This window comes from Clinocottus analis, unplaced genomic scaffold, assembly GCF_023055335.1.
Source record: "Clinocottus analis isolate CAN_PGR_092001 unplaced genomic scaffold, fCliAna1.0.p SCAF_21, whole genome shotgun sequence".
Lineage (NCBI taxonomy): Eukaryota > Metazoa > Chordata > Actinopteri > Perciformes > Cottidae > Clinocottus > Clinocottus analis.
Window position 1 is genome coordinate 7,154,466 of NW_027175943.1, and position 20,920 is coordinate 7,175,385.

Genomic DNA, 20,920 nt, shown 5'->3' on the forward strand with positions numbered 1-20,920 from the left:
AGTGGAAATTACAAAAAAATGCATTATGTCTTTGTTCTATTCTGAATGCACCACCACTAATGTTTATTGAAATTATACTTTTTCCCATACAGGTGTTTATAATCGTCACTCATTTTAAACTGTGCCCTAAATTAGGTAAATGATAAGCGGTGATGGTAAGCAGAGTTGTGTGTAAATCATATGAGATATATGACTTATATGATGCAGATACGACGGTAGATAATTAAAATGCCAGCACAAGCACTCAATATATCCCCCGACTGTTCTCATTTAAAACAAGGCAACAGGGATTTCTGACAACTCAACGAACAATTTGTGGGCATATTATTATGAGACGTTATGACTAAGGTATTTTGACTTTCTTCAGGACCATAATTAAGATCAGGTTTGAAAGCTGTTGCTCTGAGAAGAATAGGCATTGATTGGTTGAGCACCTTCACTCCTACTCCATGTATAAGCATCCAGACTATGAAGCTGACCTGTGACACAAATATTTGTTACAGAAACCTAAAAAAAAAAAAAAAACATTTTTTCATTACATCTCTTCAATGAAATGCAATCACATACATAAATATCACGGCCGGATTTAAAAAATCTGTCAAACACTGGAAGTGTCCTGGTACGTGTATGTAAATTCTAACGCCCACAGGGTCTCTTCGGGTGCCTGTGAGGAGGCAGAAGGGAGGATTGAAATGTGCAATAACTTCACGAATCGATTTGTTTGGTGGGTGAGGCTTATTCACTGGGGCCTGCCCGTCTAATGATTTACGATTTCCAGGATGAATTTTTCTATTCTTGCTAACAAATGATGCTGCTACCCATCTTCCTGGTGACGCTTGATTTATCTCCCACCGAAGGCCTTTGGGACTTTCAGCCTTGAGGCCCATTTTAAGCTAAGCCTCATTCCAGGAGGGGACGTGTAAAAGTGAGGATTGTGTCATAGTATGTTTTATAACCACGGTCATATGAATGTTAATGTGTTACATATTGAAGAAAACAATAATTTAATGTGCTAGGAGTGGAGTAATATTTCTTACATGTGTACTGAGTGCACACATGTGCATCAGTGACTAAATTTGATGCCGTGTGTATGAGCACTTACATCTCTGCAGGCAAACGTGCACACGCACACCAAATATACTTTTTCGACAGCATAAAGCTTAAAGGAATCCATCCTGAAATATTCCAGTGACAGGCCCCATAGAATTGCTGACCAGGGTTAGCCTTTTGAACCACCCCTGCTGAGAATCTGAGCTCATCTCAAGAGCATCTCTGCAAGCATCAGATTCTTTGGCCAGCTCCCCAGTGGTGCTGCTGCTGTGCTGGCCTTCAGACTGACGGATGGGGAATAGGAAAAGAAAGGCAGAAATGCCACTGCTTTGACTTTTTAAAGGCATCAAGTCCTGTTTGTTACGCACAAAGAGTGGCATCTGCTGCTGGTTCGAGTCAAAGAAGTTCTTTGGGGAGCTTATGTGGCTGCGTGCACTGTGCAGCGGCAACAAAGAGATTCTAATCCTTTCCTTGGACCATTATTCAATCTCTATTTTGAGAAAATGGAGGAAATTCTGAGGTTTGCCTGAACAAAGAATACAAAACTCTTCACATCGACACTCAAATAGAAAAAAAACTATTCTCTGTATTTATAATCTACACACAAATCAATATGCATACAGTAACACTGATCCCCATCTTTTTTTCCTTCTCACTTTCCAAAGCGCGCGCACGCACGCACGCACACGCACACACACAGACCTGCCTTTAAGCACAGATTTTTCATTTCTAGTCGCTGTCACCATGGTAACTTCCAATGTCCGACTTGGGCCAGTATGCGCTTCCAGCACTTTCTTTCTTCAAAGCCCTTTTTCAAAGCCTAAAACCGCATTGCTTAACTAACGGTCCCCCATAGTGCTTAGCTTCTAATTACCTCATATGACAATGGGCCGAATAGGTGCGTCTAATCACAAACCACTATATCTATACAAGCCACAAGGTTTAGCAATAAACAAAACTTCTCTTTACAGCTGCCGTTTCACAATCCTTCAAGTAAAACAAACAGAAAGGAAGAGACCGAGCATGACCTTGCAGGTTTTTAACCAGCCATTTCAAATTGTATGTTTACATGCTCACCTTAACCTTTTTATACATTCAAAATGGCCACCTGTGTTGTCATGAAGAAGGGTATCTTGGCAGCGACAATCAAATATTCCTGTGTTGACCGATCAATAAGCCCCATCCGCCGCACCTCCCCGACCTTCCTCATTCACATCTCAATAATGAAAGACGAGCAGGGGTTATGAGTAACCTCAGCGTTCGATACAAGAGGGGTCAGGCGTCGATAGCTCGGCAAGGGTCCAGGCTTGCATTGGCATGCAGGAAATCACCACGGGTCTTAAGGATTGTCCTGGAGGAAGCATGGTCGGGATTAAAAGCTTGGGCTTGACTGAACTCTCCTGTCTCCTGTGTCAATATGCCCAAGGTACTGTCAGTCACAACGTCAGTCTGAGAGGAAAGTAATTTACTGGCCCATAAAGGCACAAAGGCCCTAATTTAGTACACGATGTATCAATTACTGTGTGTTGATGGTAGGATGGCAGCGGTGGCAAAATACCCAGAGCACAATGACACATTTAACATTTACATACTTATAAAGATAGAAGAAAGAAAACATTATTCATAAATCTGGAGAAAATGAACATGATGAAACATTGTCTGTGGATGTCACGGTTAATGAGAGCCGTTACAAATGACTATTTTCATTATTGATTATTCTCTCATTATGCTTTTGGATTAATCAAGTCTTTAATCAAGCTTTTTAAATTGTCAGATTGACACTGTGCCTCCCCTTAGATAAAACTGAGAGAACTGCAAATTATAGTGTTTATATTTTGGCAAATTGGCACCATTAAAAATATGCTGAACTTGTCAATACGAGTTTCTTTTTTCCAAAGTACCCATAGATGAAGAGACATCTCTGGATTATTTTAGTTCTTAAGAAAACTTTAAAGCATCTTTCTTCCATGATTTCTCCACAGATTTTGCTTGAAAAATTAAACAATCTTTATATACAGTCGTTGTTTAAGCACTAGAGTCAACTTTCTGTTTTAAGAATGGGTGGAAACATGACAAGCTTTTTACTTTCATATCATCTTCTTCTTTAGCTATAATTAAGGTGCCCTACATTATGAACACTGTGCGACTGCTTCAGTTTTATGCACGGCTAGTGTTTGGCAGACCAGGAGTGCCAGCAAGGTGAACAAGGAGGGAATTAGGAGTACAAATACTGATAAAGTTCTGGCCCTTTTGGCGTTCCTTGTATTTCACCCTACGCAGCACCACTGTCCCATTGAATTTGTCAAGTAAAGTCAAGACATTTAGCTATTTAACTTCTCTTACATACCAGGTCTTCTGAAAGACAGCCTGAGGATGAGGGTCACAATCAGGTGGAAAACAAAGTCTAGAGAGTGTCATCCTGTCGGTTTGTTTCAGCTCGCATCGTTTCCCAGATCTGGTATGTATTTGGTGTCAACATCTGTTTGAAGATGAAGATTTATTGCAAAACACTTTGAAATGACAGTTCTTTGGAGCAGACTTTGTTCTATAGAACACAAAATGTGTTATCCTCACCTAATTCCATCATTTCTGGTATCTATGATGACCTGAGTCCTGTCTTACAAAGCAGGATTAGTGGGGAGAAAAGATAACTTTGGACTTAACCCACACTGTTCTCACAATGACTTCTCAAGTTCAAACAGAGTTTATTTGCTGTGGTTTCTAATGCCGCATACCAAAGCTCTAAGCTCCGTTTTTGTCCAGGCTTGTGGATAAATAGGCACCACCATTTCTACGTGGTGCCAACAGAGACCAAAAAACTGCATTTTTATGGAAGTATAAAGGAGATGAAAAAAAACAGATGATGGATTTATCAATTCATTAAAACAATTAATATTTGTAACAGTCCCAATTACACGCTGATTATAAAACAGTCTCCTTCCAAGAAACTGAAAAAGAAAACAAAGGAAAAAAGGAAGAAAAAAAAAAGAGTTCTCATTTACACATTTACTTCACTGGATAGCTGCTAAACTAGTCTACAGTATTCCTTACAGTGACTGCAGTGTTGACGTACATGTATATGATGTAATGACCGGAGTAGAACATCTTTAACATTAAAATTCAGATTAATAATGCGTCCCATTTATCTTTCTCTGCATTAGCAGCACAGTTTTGGTGCAGTTACAATTATTTATGAATACTTTTAAATGCCAAACATTCTTGCTTCATAAGAAAGTAGAAGTACCATTCCTAAATATTTCAAACATAACTTATAACATTTAAATATAACTGCATTGTTTTCTGCCTTTTTTATTACATGCAATATCTCACCTTGTTTGTTACTTAGCTGAGTTATATTATTATATGCTGCTGCAACCTAATTTCCCAACTGGCATCAACACTTCCATCTTATCTTTTTTTTTTTTAATATACTGCTGTCATGCTTTTCGCACAATCCTCTGTGGTGGAAATCTGAAATTAAGATTGAGATCCAAGTTGTCTTTCAAGACTTTATTATCACATTTGCAAATGGGCTCATATCATATAGAGATCAATGGTCTCCACAGAACAAGAGTGCAGTATAAAAAATTGCATCTGGCTTTTATAACTTTGCTCTGAAGGATGTATGCAACTGTTAAAAAAAGGAAATGAGACGTTGTCTGCTTGAAAACAGACAGTTAGGCTGGTAACTACGTGGTTGAAGGCGAGTCTATGATATATATATATATATATATATATATATATATATATATATATATATATATATAGATCAAACCTCCATTTAATGAGTACTTGCATCATGGGCAACTTTTGAAATATTTTGGAGTCCGTTTTTGGCATTAACAAAAATTGAAATATGGATCATAAAAATAGACCCGAGCCCAAACAGTAGTCATTTGACATTGGACGACTTTGTAAGATGTCATGTCAAATCAAGTTGGCTTGGAAAGGCATATTCAAATCTTGTAAATAATCAAATAGCAACTGATGTCCAAGTTGCAACTGAACAGCATCCTAAAAAACAATATCTGGGAGCAGTGAGCCTTAAGTAAATTCCATCAACTTTTCAAGGTGACACAAGAAATCTGATTGGATGAGGACAGTATGAGCAGCCAAAAGGGAACAAGGTGGCAGTGGTGTCTCAGATTAAGCATCTTTCATGTCAGCTGCATCCCTCCATCATGTTCTCCAACTATAAACACCGGTTCACTCCCTCCCTTCCAAACAGTCTCCATAAAGTCCTTCTACCCCTTTGCTCCTATGACACAGCTACCAATTACTGCAACATTTACAAGTTTTTATTTTATATTGTTGAGTCAAAAAATCAAATAAAGAATGGTCTACTTTTAATAATACATAATTATAATAAATAATTCCCTCTATAACAAAGACACATTCAAAACATGTCTGGCTTTTTGTTGCAATTTTGTAGTTTTGCCGAGCCCAATTCTTCTAAAATCCAGAGCAGGGCATCACATCAAGAGCCTCACAGCCTCCACTAGACATTCAGCCCTCACCTCAATGAGCACATGAATTTAGGTCCATGGCAACAGCCACAAAAGACCCTCTCCTGCTTTATACTTAGCACTTTTGAACATGTTCGTAGCAAATGGTGAATGTGAAAGGCTACAAGCTACACTCCTTTATCGTATAGCATTACTTTGTGGCAGCTACAAGCACTTTCCTTAAAATCACAGAACAGTAAGGAACAACAACAGCCCAGTGGCTGAAAAAGCTATTGATGGAATTAAGGCTCATGAATAAGAATGTAGAGCTGGGTAAGTGAGAGCTCTCCCACTGTGCGATATTGACATGCTCCAGGTCAGAAAATAGCCCGGCAAAATTAGCTTTCACGAGCAAGTATGGGGGCCAGCAGGAAAAACCATTGTAGACACAGATATAACTCCAAAAGGGACATGTGTGTCACTAGAAGTGGTAGGGTGGCACAATTATTAATTAAGGGGATAAAAGACAGATATTTACTGCAGTATTATCCACCTGTGCACTTCAAGCCAACATAGGGTAATCTAATTTAAAGACAGGTTTATGGGGAAAATAAAATGTATATTGGTATATTTCAGATACTTAAAAACAATGGAGGCTTGAAATAGTTGAGTTTCAAAGTTATAGATCATCTCATAAAAATCTAATGAAGATCATGGTCAAAAGCCCCAGAACCCCTACTAAATGGACCTTAAGGTTACATTGTGCTGGCAAGTTGCTGGAGAATTTGGAAGATAAAAACAAACTTACAGGCCAGAAAAGGTTGAGAAATGTCTTTTAGCACAGCAACCCTTTAACGGCGTTGATTATTTGATCATGCGTTGATTATTTGTTTATGCGTTAACTGCATTTTTTTGCATTGAGAGGGTCTTATCACTGCCGCACACAGGTGCTGCACTTTAAATCTCTCCCTGATGGCATTGTTCAGAACTCAGTCATCTTATAGCTCTCCCAGTCCGGCATGCGCGAGGTCAATCAAAAATGAAAAAAAAAAAAAAAAAGACTCACGCCATAAATACAATAAAACCACCTTGCTTTTACTTTGAAGGTGATTTATGTACGTGCACGCACGCTTCCGTAGCCTCATCAACAGGCACTGTTGATGACACTCCGACTTGAGCCTGACGTCAAAGCACGTGTTGTTATGTAGTTTCTGTTCTCAGCGAGCAGCGGTGCTGCCACGAGCCGCTCCGCCTCACAAAGTGCTCACAGCCGGTCAGTTTCACAGGAGCCTCACGCTGCAGTCTCAACAGACAGATTGAAAATGAATTGTGCATGTGCAAAGCTCCTGACGATTAATCTGGTACTCTATGGCAGAACACTTTAAGTCATTATCACTTCTGGAGCTTTACTCTTCTCTCAAAGAGGAGAACCTTCCACACATGAGGATGCATGCTCTGTGCACTTGTTCAAGCCAACACGGACTGGACTTTTCTCTCCGAGTAAGAAAAACTGAACTGAAAAACATAAAAATCCAAATGTTTCTTCTGGTACCTGGTATAAAACTATATATATATATATATATATATATATATATATATATATATATATATATATATATATATATATATATATATATATATATATATATATACATACATACATACATACATACATGTATATATGTTATCTTGCTGTTGCTCCGAGAGTGCCTGTCATATTGTTCTGATAACATTACTTTAAAATAAAAGCGTGCAATACACTCGTTTTTATTTCATTATTTAACTTAGTGCATAATATGATTAATCGCAAGAAAAATCATTCATCATAAATCATTAATCAGTTACATTCTTTTCAATTTTACCCGGGCCTAATTTTTATTTTCAAAAGATAAAGAGGAAAATCAATTACTTTCAGCCATTTTAGATTTCAGCATAATTGGCAGAGCTGTAGACTTGTCTTTTGGACTTGTGTCAGACTTCAGACAAACTTGTGGAACTGAATCTTTTGAAAGCTCCCTGAAGACTTTACTTACTCGGGATTGAAAGGCAAAAACAATCAAAACTCAAGTATGAACATTGTCACTGCCTCATTTAGTTTTGTATTTATTGAATTAACAGACAGGCTTTGCAAAGCCACATCACTTAAATCTGTCTTTATTAGTGAAGCAACAGAATGTGGTGTCAGACATGTAAGAACACACTGTTAGCACAATATCGAAAGAACAAATGTTAATGCTGGAGACCTGACTTGACTTGTTCTATTGATTATGGTGAACACAGACATGAGAAGCTCTAGTGCTTCTTCAATAGTCACACATGTTTAAATTTAGGAAGTAACAAATCAGGACATCATTGGCAATAAATGGGCAGATTAGCTTGATGGTGATGATTAAAATAATTCAAACCATGTCACTCCTTTACGACACAGGGGATGCCAAGTTAAATTAATCTATTGTCTTAAATTCTAAACATTGTTGTGAGTTCTGTACAGTCAATAGAAACCCTGAAGATATGAGCCCGCGGGTGAAAATGTCCATATGGATTACTTGATATGTATAAAGTTCAAGTGGCAGACTATGAATATTCAGCTTGGGCTAGATCAAAGTGAATCATGCAAATGTGCTATGAAACATTGATTATAAGAGTGTCATCATTTTTTTTTTTTATCTTCAAGATTGATACATTATGCTTTGGCTTTCCATTGCCTATTAAACATGCGGGTGGGTCCAACACCTGAAGATCAAACAGGGGTGTAGTCATACCATTTTAATTGATTATTTAAAGTTAAAAACATATCTATTAAAACAATATCTAATTAAATAAAGAGGTGGAATTGCTAAATGTTACAGCCCCCTTTCTAATCAGAAATCTAGATATATTTTCCTGCCAAAGAGGAATAAGAGAAACATATGAGAGTGTCGACTATGGGTGAATGAGACCACGCTAATAAAACCGGTCCTTGGTGAGGTGCTAACCGTGCAGCCATCATAGAGGCACAAAGGCAACAAAGTGAAACCTCTCCTTGTCTAGCTCCCTTGATTTCGTCTTGCCAAGTTTGAAAGACATGTGCCGTGAATATAGATCCACTTTCACTGCCCCCTGCCAGACTTGAGACTGTGGCAACTCCTTCATGTCCAGCATCAGAAAAACATATGTGACAAAGCCACAAAGAAAAGGAGAGACATTAAAGTCAAATAAAAGAAACAAGACACTCAATGAGGAGTGCTAAGGAGGGGGGCAAAAGGGATTCATAGTACAAGAGTAATTGAGAGGACAGGGAGTGAGACAAAGAGAGGTAGAAAGTGCCTTATAATGCTGGACTGAGCAACAACTGGTTGCTTTCCCAGCCAAGCACTTTGAGTCATCCATCGTTTCAATGAGACTAGAGTACCTCATCACTGACTGAACTCTCAAGATGAGTCATTTTTAAGCAACGTTCAAAGCCAAGCAAGCCAGATGACAAGCATCACCCTTCCCACAAAAAATAGGCCAATCAAACATTTTAAATCTCCATGACAAATGCTGGCAATCCAGTGTTTTGGCGTAACGCTAGAAAGCTGTATCCTCTTAATGCAGGAGCAAAGATTTTGAATCTTGCTCAACAAGCTATACAAAGTCTGGAAAGGAAATATGGATCAAAATATTAAGACTTCTCAAAAGGCACAACAACTATTGCAATCAAAGAAAAACATGGTTCGAAAAACATCTGTATTTATGTAATTGATAATTCTATCCTGAAAGTGACATGCGTCGACTGTACCGAACCCAAATTGATAATTGAGGATTTAAAAGTCAATGACAAAGTAAGTTCCGATCCATAGGAGACACGTCTGTCCATCAAAGCCCAGAAGGGCTCTCATGGGGAACAGACGGCTTTTGATCAGCTGAATGAGAAGAGGGTCTCAAAGCCAAAGTCATTGGCTAACAGGAACCCAATCATATTCATCCCAAAATACCATGTTGAAAATTAGCCTCATGGTGACCATCCAGGCTACAGCAAGGGTGTAAGTTAGTTTGTACAACAACAAACTTCATTTAGCAATAAAATAACTGGCTCTGTAGTAAAACTTTATTTTGATGTTTGCCATGAATCAACAAAAAAAAAAGGTTGTTTTTTTTGGGAGAGACGATGAATAGGCAGGAAAGTTATCAAATTATGTTAAAGTTGCATGCCCTCTGTATGTTACTGAGAAAAAAAATGGATACACTACTTCAGGAGAAAATCAAGAGACATCTAATCTGTAGGTTCCTTACTTTCTCCTGCCAATTAAAAAAAATAAGCAGAACACTAGAAAATCAAGGAATAAAGACTGTGGAGAGAAGAGAAGGGCATATATCAGATAGAGAAAGGGAAAAGCCTAGTCGGCTCCCTGCACTCTGACTAACCACCTGCTCCTGTCGGAATTAGCCCTTTCTTTACTGTTTGCACTCATCCAAGTGAAACTCACTCCTCTCGCTGACAAATGGACTGAGGCCTCCTACTTTCATTTGTTTAAACATTTAAAAACTCCAAGTATAGTTAGCCACCACTGTGACGGCCATTAATCTAACAGCAAAAGACCCAATGAGGAAAGAAGCCCATAAAGCCCATAGAGTTTTTCCCCAAACTCTCAAACTTCTCGTTTCTTTGGCGAAGTGCTCAACTTGTAGGGACATAAAGTCTATGGGGTATTCTGCTCAGGATTAAAAACTGGACACCGTTACGGTTGATTCAAACCACTGGCTTGGTCTGAGTCAATCTGCTTCTCTTTTATCTGTATCTCCTGAGAGATACCGATCCTCTTGGTATATGGAGATGTCCTTCAAGATTCCCCATTTGCTAACCCTGGGCTTCCTTTCCTGTCTAATAACCACAGAGTCTTGAATGGCCACTTCGGGAGGCCCGGGCTGACTGGATGGGTTACAGATTTGAAATTTACAGCAACTAATTGGCCAAATGCTGCAGGCTCCTATCAAAGAGGATTTGAGTAGGTTTGGACGTAGGATGGGGCCAAAAATGACAGGATAATGAATGTCAGGTGATGTCATCTGTCCAAAAGAATCCAATAAGTGAAAAATAATCTCTTTGGTTACAAAAGTCTGCGAAAAAGGTTACACAAGGCAAAGATGTACAGATGGTGTGGGGGTGTGTGTCGGGAGGAGGGGTTAAATTCAGCAATCCAAACAACTTCCAAATGAGTTTATTACTCATCATGTCCGCTTCATGCTGAAAAGTAAATTGTATTGTCTCTCTCTGTGTTAGAGTTTTTATTAATATATGTTTTTTGCATATTATTGCTGGCATGCGACACCACCCACCATTCTCTATTTGTTCATACTATTTCAACAGGCGTTTGCCCCCTGTTGCGCTCATCGGTCATGTTTTTGTTCTGTAATTGTCAGGTGCTCAACACATAATTGTATCATGGGGAAAAAACAGCCTGCAATGGAGAATAGGCAAGACAAACTAATGACTCTTGCATGAATAGAGGAAGGCTGGTAGGAAAAGCTTGTCAGGACCACATAGAAACTCTGCTGAATGATTGATGCAAACTCTGCACTTAATATAATCCAATATGCTGTATGCACTGTTGAAACAAAGAGCACATAATGATATGTATACTTTGTATTATAGGTCTAGGTTGTGATGCCCAGTAGGAATCGCAGTAGAAGTGGTGTTGGATCCGTGTATATGATTAAGTACTACATTTTAATACAATCTGCCGAATAGAACCTTTAATTTAAAGCAGCACCTGCGTGATATTTGCACTTCCAGCATTAAAGTCATGCATTAATTCATCTGACATCCCATTGTTTGGGGAGTTAAATGTTTATGCAAACCTCGACTTTAAACAAGAAAGGCCACTTCTGACAAAGCTGTTGGGGTCATGCATGAGCAATGATGGTATTACGCTCACATCTGCTCAGCATGATAAGCTCTCTCTTAATGTCAATGGCAGCTGTCTATTTGCTTGCATCAAAGACTATATTAAGTATTTATGGCTACTATGTGAATGTGTTTTAGCTTTCTTTAATGCATTGAAAGCTGCAAAAAAGATGACCATAAAGGCATACTCCGGCAATTTAGCGCTACACTTCCATAAAGCTGCAGACTCACTTGAACCCCCAAAGGCCAACATATCCTGACTTTTATTTGGTCAAGCGCCAAATACACTGCATCCTACATTACCCATGATGCAACTTGAAATGGGTATGGGGAAATTGTATTAAATTCCCCATACTTCTTAAAGTATATGCACAATTATTTAAAACCCCATGTTTCCAGTTTGAAAATGCAGACTTTCTGTTGATTAAAAATGAAAATCAAACTTGGACAAGAGAATAAGACTAACGACATCATCAGGTTATTTTGTTTGACGAGTAAACTGGACACAATGTTTTTTTTGTCTTAATGATGAATAAATTAGACTTAATTAGATTAAATTACATTAATAATTGAGTATATCAAACAGCCTTTTTTGGTGACATTCTATGAAATCATTAAGTTATTGATAAAACACTGATATCTGTCTGTAAACACGATGAAATGCTGAAAACCAAAACAGGACATCAGATATGCGGGAGAGTAGGAAGCAGATGGTCCCATTCTAGTATGTTCCTTGCCACCCTTAGAGCTGAGGGCAACTAAGGACAGGTAGGCATGTGCTTGTGTCTTAAGCTACTGGTATTTAGGATAATTTGATTTTGAATGTACACCATTACCACTGAGCCGGTCTTACTACTTTTGAGTACATTTCGTTTTGCCTCAAAAAAATTTCTTATGATAAAAATTATACATTCTAAGTTAATAGGAATTGTAACTTGCACACAGGCACCTTCCAAAAATAATTTCCCACATAATTAGTTCAATATTAGTTCATAATTAGTTCGGCCAAAATAAAAAGGCCGAAGTATAAACTCTCGACATGGGCCATTATAATGCGGTGGTAGAGTTGCATGTTCTGTTCAACTGAAGATATAAGTGATTTTACCAGAGATGAGATGAGCCAGGCAACAAAATATTGTTTTATTTTATGATTTTTATTATTTTATGGAGGTGACGATACTTAACTGCCCCTTGATTTAAATGCCTTACTATTTTTGGCAACTTCAATACTTCTAAAACCTACGACTATAGCATCCTCTTTCAAATGAGTGGATTTAAATGAAGATATACAAAAACAAAAACACGCAGGGGATTCTTTAGATAATCCTACTCTCTTGCTCGAACAAATATCTCATCAAATCCTTCAACTCTGAAATGAGGTCACAAGCCAAGGATAATGAGAACTGGAACGTATGGGAAAGATCACCGGCAAAGGAGAAAGGATCCTCCCATCTGCTTTCCCCTTCTTATCCCTCAATCATTCTTGTCCCTCTGTCAGCTTGTGTTTTCATCCGACAGGAGAGGAGCCATTTGTCTCATGCATTCCTGCCCGAGTGTGGTGAGGTAAATAATGGCCGGGAAGCATTTATTTTCCACATAAACATCATTAACAGGAAGGTTCTCAAATGTCAACTGTCACAAGGCCAACAAGTTCAAATCACAGGTTGTGCTCATTTAGTTTTATTGTCCTCAAGTGCCTCATCGAGCTGTGATATCCATTAACCTTCATCATTAGTGTCATGTGCATTAACACAAAATGCTTGGAGACAAAAATATGTATTGTTCTTCTATGTCCCTTGAAATGACAGGTGTGATGACACAGCAGTCTAAGGAATCCCAGAGAGACTTAGGAAATAAATTGAAAGCGATACGAAAAGAGGGACAAGCATGTGAATGTGTGTGTTTGGGTGAATGTATTTGGTGGGTTTGTACCTTCCTGACCTTCTTTTCTCCTTCAGGGGTCATGCACAAGCCTGCCACAATGCTATCAGCTGTCCCTTAAGGTGCCTGCTGAGGTCTACTGAGATATAAGGTGATATATAGCTTTGATATAGCCTGTAATTACTGGCCGTGAAGGCCACACTGCCTTGGGGAAAAGAAAAGGGGAACACAAAAAGAGGGAGGAGAGAGAGACACTGGGACTCTGATGAGAAAAGGGTCACTGTTGTTTGATAGCAAGTGTCCGGTCTCTCCAGTGATTTCGTACAGTGGGGAAATGGCAGATCTACACATGCTTTGAGAGAGGTAGATACAAGAGACACCTCAGTTCCTAAACAATAGGCTCCAAAATGTCCCAATAGGGAATAGCAATAGTTGCAAAAACCACAGGCTGCAGCATGTGTGTGACACTATGCAAATACTGGCCTCAAAATGCGCCGATTAAATCCTTGGTAGCAGGTTTTAATCACAGCATCATTAGCCTCCATCTAGCTTGCAACACGGCACCACCTATAGGTGACATGTTTCTCCATTGGCGGTGGATTCTGTGCAGCCATAATGCTCTCAGCACAAAGGGAGGAATGGCTAATGAAAGAGAGCCATTCATTTTATCCAGTCACAGCATGGTGCGGTACAACCTTCATTTTGGGATGCATTACCAGCACTCACAAGCTCAGAGACGTGCTATCACTCAGATACAGGCTGCTATTAGCTCTCACTTAAAAGACTGTAATGGAACCAAACACCTTTCCGAAGTGGCCTGGTATACACCTCTATGAGTGGGCTTAACTGGAAAAGGTAGCACTTGGGTTGATAGCTGAATATCAATGGAGCGCTGTTAGTGGCTGGGGGAGCAGGGGCATAGAGCTTCCTAAATGTATATTGACAGCTCGCAAGAGCCGGTGACATAGTTGGGCATTTGCTGGTGATGGATGCTAGCGTGGCCCACAGACTAAGCCAGCAGCAGCGTGGCTCATCTTCAGACGGGTCGTGAATGCTAAATACCACACTTGCCAGTCACCACGACTTAACTGGCGCCAGCAGGAGAGGCAGGTGGTACACAGGCTCGGCGAAAAAAGGGAGCAGAGATCCACAAAAGGAAAATACTATCAGTGCATTCACAAGCATGCTAATTAGATCCTAAGGTAACACTGACATTACACCTTAACCTGTTTTTTTTTTTATTAAATTAAACATAATCAGATTAGATTAGTTGCCACTCTTTTCACTGTCTCTGCTGTGTCCAAGTTCCATACTTTATACTAAATTTATACAGTTATAACTGGTAGAATCCAATAAAAATACATGCTTTATTATTTTGTTCCAACAGTAAATTATCAAACTACTTAATTTGTTCCAGTGTGGACACACCACAAAACCTGCTTTGAATAAGTATGTATGAAGTATTAAAATGGGACACAGCCTCTCATGTCCTAAGAGTGGGAGAAAACCTATAGATAAATTATCAAAATACAGTTCACATCATCACTGCTCACCACCCTGTTGTGAAAAGGTCGCGACCCTCACCCTCCACTAATCCTGAGCACCACAGTCCCGTTCATATTAAACATGTTCTGTATTTGCAAGAAGCTTTACAGATTGCATCACTCTCGCTAGCTGGACTTTCAACAGTGTCTGTTTTTGGAAAATTATGTTTAAAGGGCAATTGCTTTTATGAGATTGATAACTCCACTGGGTGAAATCATTCAAGGAATCATTATCAAAAATGCATGGTTATGTTATTTTTGGGCAATATAACCATCATTTATAACCTAATCTTTGAAACTCAAATAATGATTACATTGATTATTGTGGATATCAGATACATGTAAACGCTTTAATCCATAGCTTGGGTTATAGTGTGCCTGTAAACATACTGCATGATCAATAGAGGGGGAGAAAGGAAACAGACAAGAACAAGACGGGGAAGAAAATAAAGCTAAAATATTAATGAAAGAGTGTGCTTGCATCACTACTGATAAACTTATTGATAATTATAAAGTTGACAATAATATACTAAAGAAAAATAAGTTAAGAGAAATACAAAATATCGTGTTTATACGATTGCTTGTTTGCTTGTAATTTAAAAAGAAATAGCATCACGGATCACGTTATCCTCACTGAAATCATACGATATCCATCTACCGTCAAATCTTAAAAGACATTTCTGCTCAGATTGCTTCTTTCTCTTTCTTTTAACCCTAATGAGCTTGGCCACAGGTGGCGAGCAACGGCTCTGACAGCTCAACAATACAATAGTCGGGGGTGGCGTTCGTTTGTTGTGCTAACCTCTGAATGCTAATGTGTGGCTGTGTCGCTACAGCTACAACTATCATCGAATCCTCTCACCCCACACCACCCATGCCTTTCATCCACTTAGCAACTTCCTCTCCCAAGACAAAATGCTCTGGCTCTGAATCAGGTTGCAGTTACCTTTTAGCGTTGCTGGAACGCCCCCCAGTAGCAACCAGATGCTAAATAGACTGGCTTTTCACTCGTACTTTATGTTAGTTTTGTGTTCTTGACAGTAGCAGGACTGGTTGATTCATTCCTGCAGGGATTTTTAGTCTGAGTAGGCGGCTGGAGAACAAGGGAGCCACAGGGTGCATCAATTATCTGACAACATGTTTCACACAACCTCTTTTCACCATCAGCTGCTTTTCACACAGCTGATTATCTCAACTATATGGTACTAAACTAAAAAGCCAAGAGCAATTGTTTGATAAAGCCCAAAGGTCCATTAGTATTCTCCCAGGGGTATGTCCAATGTGAAACTAAAGCTTTTGAAATCAAAAGAAGTTAAGACAGACCAGCAATTTAGACAATGTCCATCCCTCCTACGTGCTGATGGACTATACATATGCAGACTCAGATGGACTATACATATGTTCACTCCACACCTGCCTTGAGCGCTACAGTTGCTTGAGTCCAGACTTATCGGTTAAACCCCAAAATGTGTGTACATATTACCTTAATGTTAGCGATCCATTATAATGGGGGAAAAAAACGAAGCACGGTGAGCCTACACTGTGTCTGCCTGACAAATAGGTCTCCAGGTCCCAGTCTGTGCACAGTGGGTCATAACTCTGGAACCAGACTCACATGTGGCATAAAAGCCTATCAAGAACAATTCCAGTTTGACAAATAACTGATAATATATTAATTTTAAATAACCAGTGATTTGTGTAAGAGAAAACGTATGACTGATGTGGATAAGCGACCAAGTGCAGTGAGGTTTACTGGGATTTGTCAGCCAAATAATCCATACAGGAGTATGTTATGAAGCCACACAGCTACCTAAAGGTAGCTTCTAAATTCATAATTATTTTCCAAGCCACTAATGACTTTACTATCTAAACATGGTTATGTATTCTCAGTTATGCTAAACCCTTGTATGGTGTTAATTGTTTTGTTACTCGGAAGGTGTTGTGGGTCTATTGGACCCTCTGTATTTTGGGGATTTGAATTCAACACAATTAAACAATTTTATGTGAAAATACTCATGTTTTCTTCATCCCAATTAGAAGCAATGTAACAGCAAATATGGTTAATAATTTAATTCAGGTATACAATTTCCATATTTTTATTTAGTACGGGTCCAGTGGATGTGTAGGCAGGGTTACGGTGTGCGGTCGATTAAAATTTTCTCTGATATATGTTCTTTGCAGAAAATGAGCTAAGGCCAATAAGTCTGAGTTTGAAAAAATAATGAAATCATATTATTTTTGCTTTGATGAAAAATGAAAAAGGGTAAGAAAATAGAAAAGCATGTACTGCCCAAATCCCATCTAATAACAAACAAACAAGAGACTTCTAACAGACAAAGCAAGACCGAGCCTTCTTCCCTGAAGACTATTGAGGTTGTCTTTACTTCACTATCATCGGCAAAACCCAAATTGATTTCCAAAAGCCGGCCGCTACCTTGAGGAAACGTAACAATAGCAGATGGTAGTCTGAAGAACCAAGCCAGACAAATTTGACTTTATTGGAGTAGATTTAAAAGCTTGCATCTTGCGGGATTATCCACTGAACATTGAATACCTCTTAGAATTAATAATCAGAATACAATGTATGGCCTTAAATTGTTAAACCAGAAGGATCCACCAATAATAAAAAACAACACATTTGCGGCTGTATTTGTAGAAACAAGGATGTGCCATCAACTTCCATGTTGGGCTGCTAACTGGAACACGTAAATGCTTATTTTAAAGCACACAGTGTTGGCTCTGTACAGGTCACTTTCTCCCTGAACAGCATTTAATGTGAGATTCCAAAATTAACACCATTTATTAAATTAAATCTGTCAAAAAGTAATTAATGGACATGGGCTTACCTCATTGACATAATCTTGTATGCATCCGGCAGGTAACACCGCGTGTTCTCCATCTGTGCTGGGTCTGCGTCACAAATCTTGTCATCAGTGCGGCCGTAGTTGGCGCTCTCAATCATGATGACATCCGTGCCCGGGCAGCGCAGCTCGATGGGATAGCTCTCGCACGACAGCTCCCTCCTCACCACCGCCATGGGGATGGGTGCTCGACTGAAGGCTACAGAGGGGAAGAAAAGAAACGTAATGTAAGGAGTTATTCAGATAACTTCCCTCGCTACTTTGATTAAAGGGTTTCCACATTGAAGTGTGAAACAACTGGAGTTAAGTTTGGCTGAAACCTGAATAAAAAAATAAAAAACCTGTAATCAAAAAGGTCCGACACTGAGACATATGAGAAGAGGTTGTCCACCCTGGTCTCGAGAGTGTGGGCGGACAAGATGCTGGATGTTTGGAGTGGGAGGATGAGCAATACCACGGGGGCCCTCGAGAGGCCACGAGTTGAGAAAAGAGAGTGTGAGATTGACACAGATCAAAGAGAAGGAAATAGGCACTATGTTTTCATTTGGTTGTGAGAATTTAAAAAATGAAATAAAAATAAAATTCATTACATAGGCATTCAACAGAGGAATTAGAGATGGACAGAAACCGAGCAGAGCGTGGATCATGTAAACTATTACTATAGCCTTCCAGACCAGAATTTTTAAACCATAGGGGATGCTTCATTCTTTTGTCTTTTAAAGCGATACAATGCGCTTCATTTAAGAACGCACAGGCAAGAGGCAGAGGGTCAAAAGGTGCTTGTTGCCTCAAGCCAAAGCTTAGAGTTTGTCTGGCAAAAATCTGCCGTTTACCGCAAAGCCAAAATGGCCGGGAGTGCCAGTGTGACTGAGCGGCGGCAGTTCGGAGGTTGCTATTTTTCCTCTCCTTGACACAGGCGCACGCACGCACACCCACGCACGTCTGCAGAGGCTCACACTCGCGCACAGGCGAGCATGTGCACAACAGGCTGGAGGAGTTCTGTGTTTACAGCGAGAATAAAAAATGAGCGAGAAGCGTAAACATTGGCCTGAGTGACTGTAGGAGGACTGTGGCAGTTATAGATTTTTGGATAAACATCCCTTCAGACAAGCGTCTGAGCTGCAAAAGCCACCACTAGACGACGAGCAGCACGCACATTCATCATGGAGGACGAACAGACAGGGAGGAAAAAAGTTTCCTCATGTGTGAATAACTAGGCGATATCACCTGAAATCAATATCATGATGAACTGTAACATTTACCTTGGTAAAAAAAAAAAAATTCCTCTTTTTTTTCATACACAAGATTATCTGGGACTCTTGTAAATTCAGTGTGTGACAGAATAATCTAAATTTAAGCTCCAAGCACTTTCTTTTACTCTGACCATTTTTATCCTATTCAAAACTAAAGACTGTACCTCAATTTGAAATAATTGTGTCACATCACATGCATATCAAACCGAGCACATTTATAGCAAACGGAAAATACCTGAGTGATAAACATCTCTGTGTCTCTGTCATGCGGAGAGGTGAAACAACGAAAGATTTTCTCCTTCAGATGACCAACACAGTAAAGCACATTTGCCATGGAAACAACACACATTGGAATAATTGTATTCATTTTGGTGATGAAAGCCATCAATTATCTTCCTCTTAATGGGGAGATGCTTTTCGCCCCATGATACACACTAGTATGGATCGCACCAAACTTCTTTGAAACTGACAACTGAAAAGGACAACATAGGTTAAATTTGGAAGGTGCAATTAAATGGATGACAAAAGAGTAATTGACTGGACCAAATTTGCTTTGTTTATTGATCTTCATTCTTTTGAGTGTGGTTTCTCTTTTTGGAGAGCTGCTCTCCAAAGTGGTAGAAAAATCTAAACGGGAACATCCCAGTTAAATGGTTTCTATTATGCAACCTAAGAAAATTTGAATCTTGACAATTTTGATCTCTATGATTTCTGTTTTTGAATAATTATATGCCGCGTTACCCTGAGAAGGCGAAAGACTCAATACATGCCAACTTCCCTATAAAAAGCATGAAAGAAACACCAGCGTTGTGAGCATGACGCCGTCAACATGGGCACCAGCAATCCCCTAATGTAAGCAAGTAAATGCATGCCAATGGTGTCTCGGATTACCCGCCTAGTCAACAACTGTAGTGTAATTACATTTGTGCCCGGAGGCGGTGATTGATAGGGCTCATATTCCCCGGGTGCCAGAGCCAGCATCCTGCCCCACTCGCACACATTGCTATCTACCTGTGCACATCACTGAAATCCAAATAATCGTATTGAAAGTCCATACTCTTATCTGAGGGCTATGTTCTATTCACTTTCTGTCTGCTCCCTCCTCTCCAACTAACACTGTAGAGGAGCATTCGCATGCAGAACGTATCTCTTTCTTCTCCACTGCAGATTCTCCCTGGATGCCTCCCTCTGCATGCACTGCAGAATATAGGTTAAAAAAAAAGGAGTAGTAGTTTGGGGAAAGCCAACTGTCAGGGTCACGCTGGATACTTCAATTACATTCACACCACAGAGCAGTGTTTGTACTCCTGATGCTTACAAATGACATAACTCGCAAATGAATAGTTAGAAAAATGCAATTACTCACCAAAAAGGGCAACAAAAAGGTCAGAGAGAAAAATGGTCATTTGGAAAATGTCGATCCCCCGCAGAGCTTTTAAAAAACATTTAGAGGAGGAAACGCTTTGGAGTTTTGATTGTGGGTATACATACATACATACATACATACATACATACACATACACACACACACACACACACACACACACACACACACAGTGGGAAGGACAAAATGTTGCCTTTAAAAAAACAGCTTATTCTTTGGTCACTGACACATTACCTTTTCCAAATCACTGAGCATTGAAGTGCAGACGGAGCAGAGAAAGAATGACATTTAAAAGTCATCATTAGTAACAAAACAGGGGCCTTAGGGGGCTTGTATTTTCATTTCATCTCCCAAGAAAATGTGTCAGGGACAAGGAGTTAAGGTCAACCAGCACACATTATGACAATGGGCCTATCTAAATGAGCCTCCGTCACTCGGTTAAACAGATGTCGGGGACATGTGACAGCTCTCAACAACACGGTTTCAGATCACTTTCAGACTTCAGCTCAAGTGTGTAAGCAAAGACACAGCGGCTAATTTCCCAATAAATAATAATGCTCCCCCTACAATTAGGCAGCTGGATAGTCTGGCAAAGTGCCAAATGTGTTCCCAGTAAAGAAGGCAAAAAAATGGATA

The 20,920-nt window shown here is 39.5% G+C and overlaps 1 protein-coding gene across 10 annotated transcripts in view; it reads right to left on the reverse strand.

Annotated features, from left to right (window-relative positions):
• The window catches only part of LOC137792478 (adhesion G protein-coupled receptor L3-like), a 203,274-nt gene that overhangs the window by 101,472 nt on the left and 80,882 nt on the right, over positions 1-20,920 (reverse strand). For all 10 annotated transcript variants that reach the window (XM_068588183.1, XM_068588189.1, XM_068588192.1 and 7 more), the window contains one exon: positions 17,633-17,846. In XM_068588183.1, the coding sequence (XP_068444284.1) occupies positions 17,633-17,846 (214 nt within the window). The remainder of the gene's footprint in view (positions 1-17,632; positions 17,847-20,920) is intronic.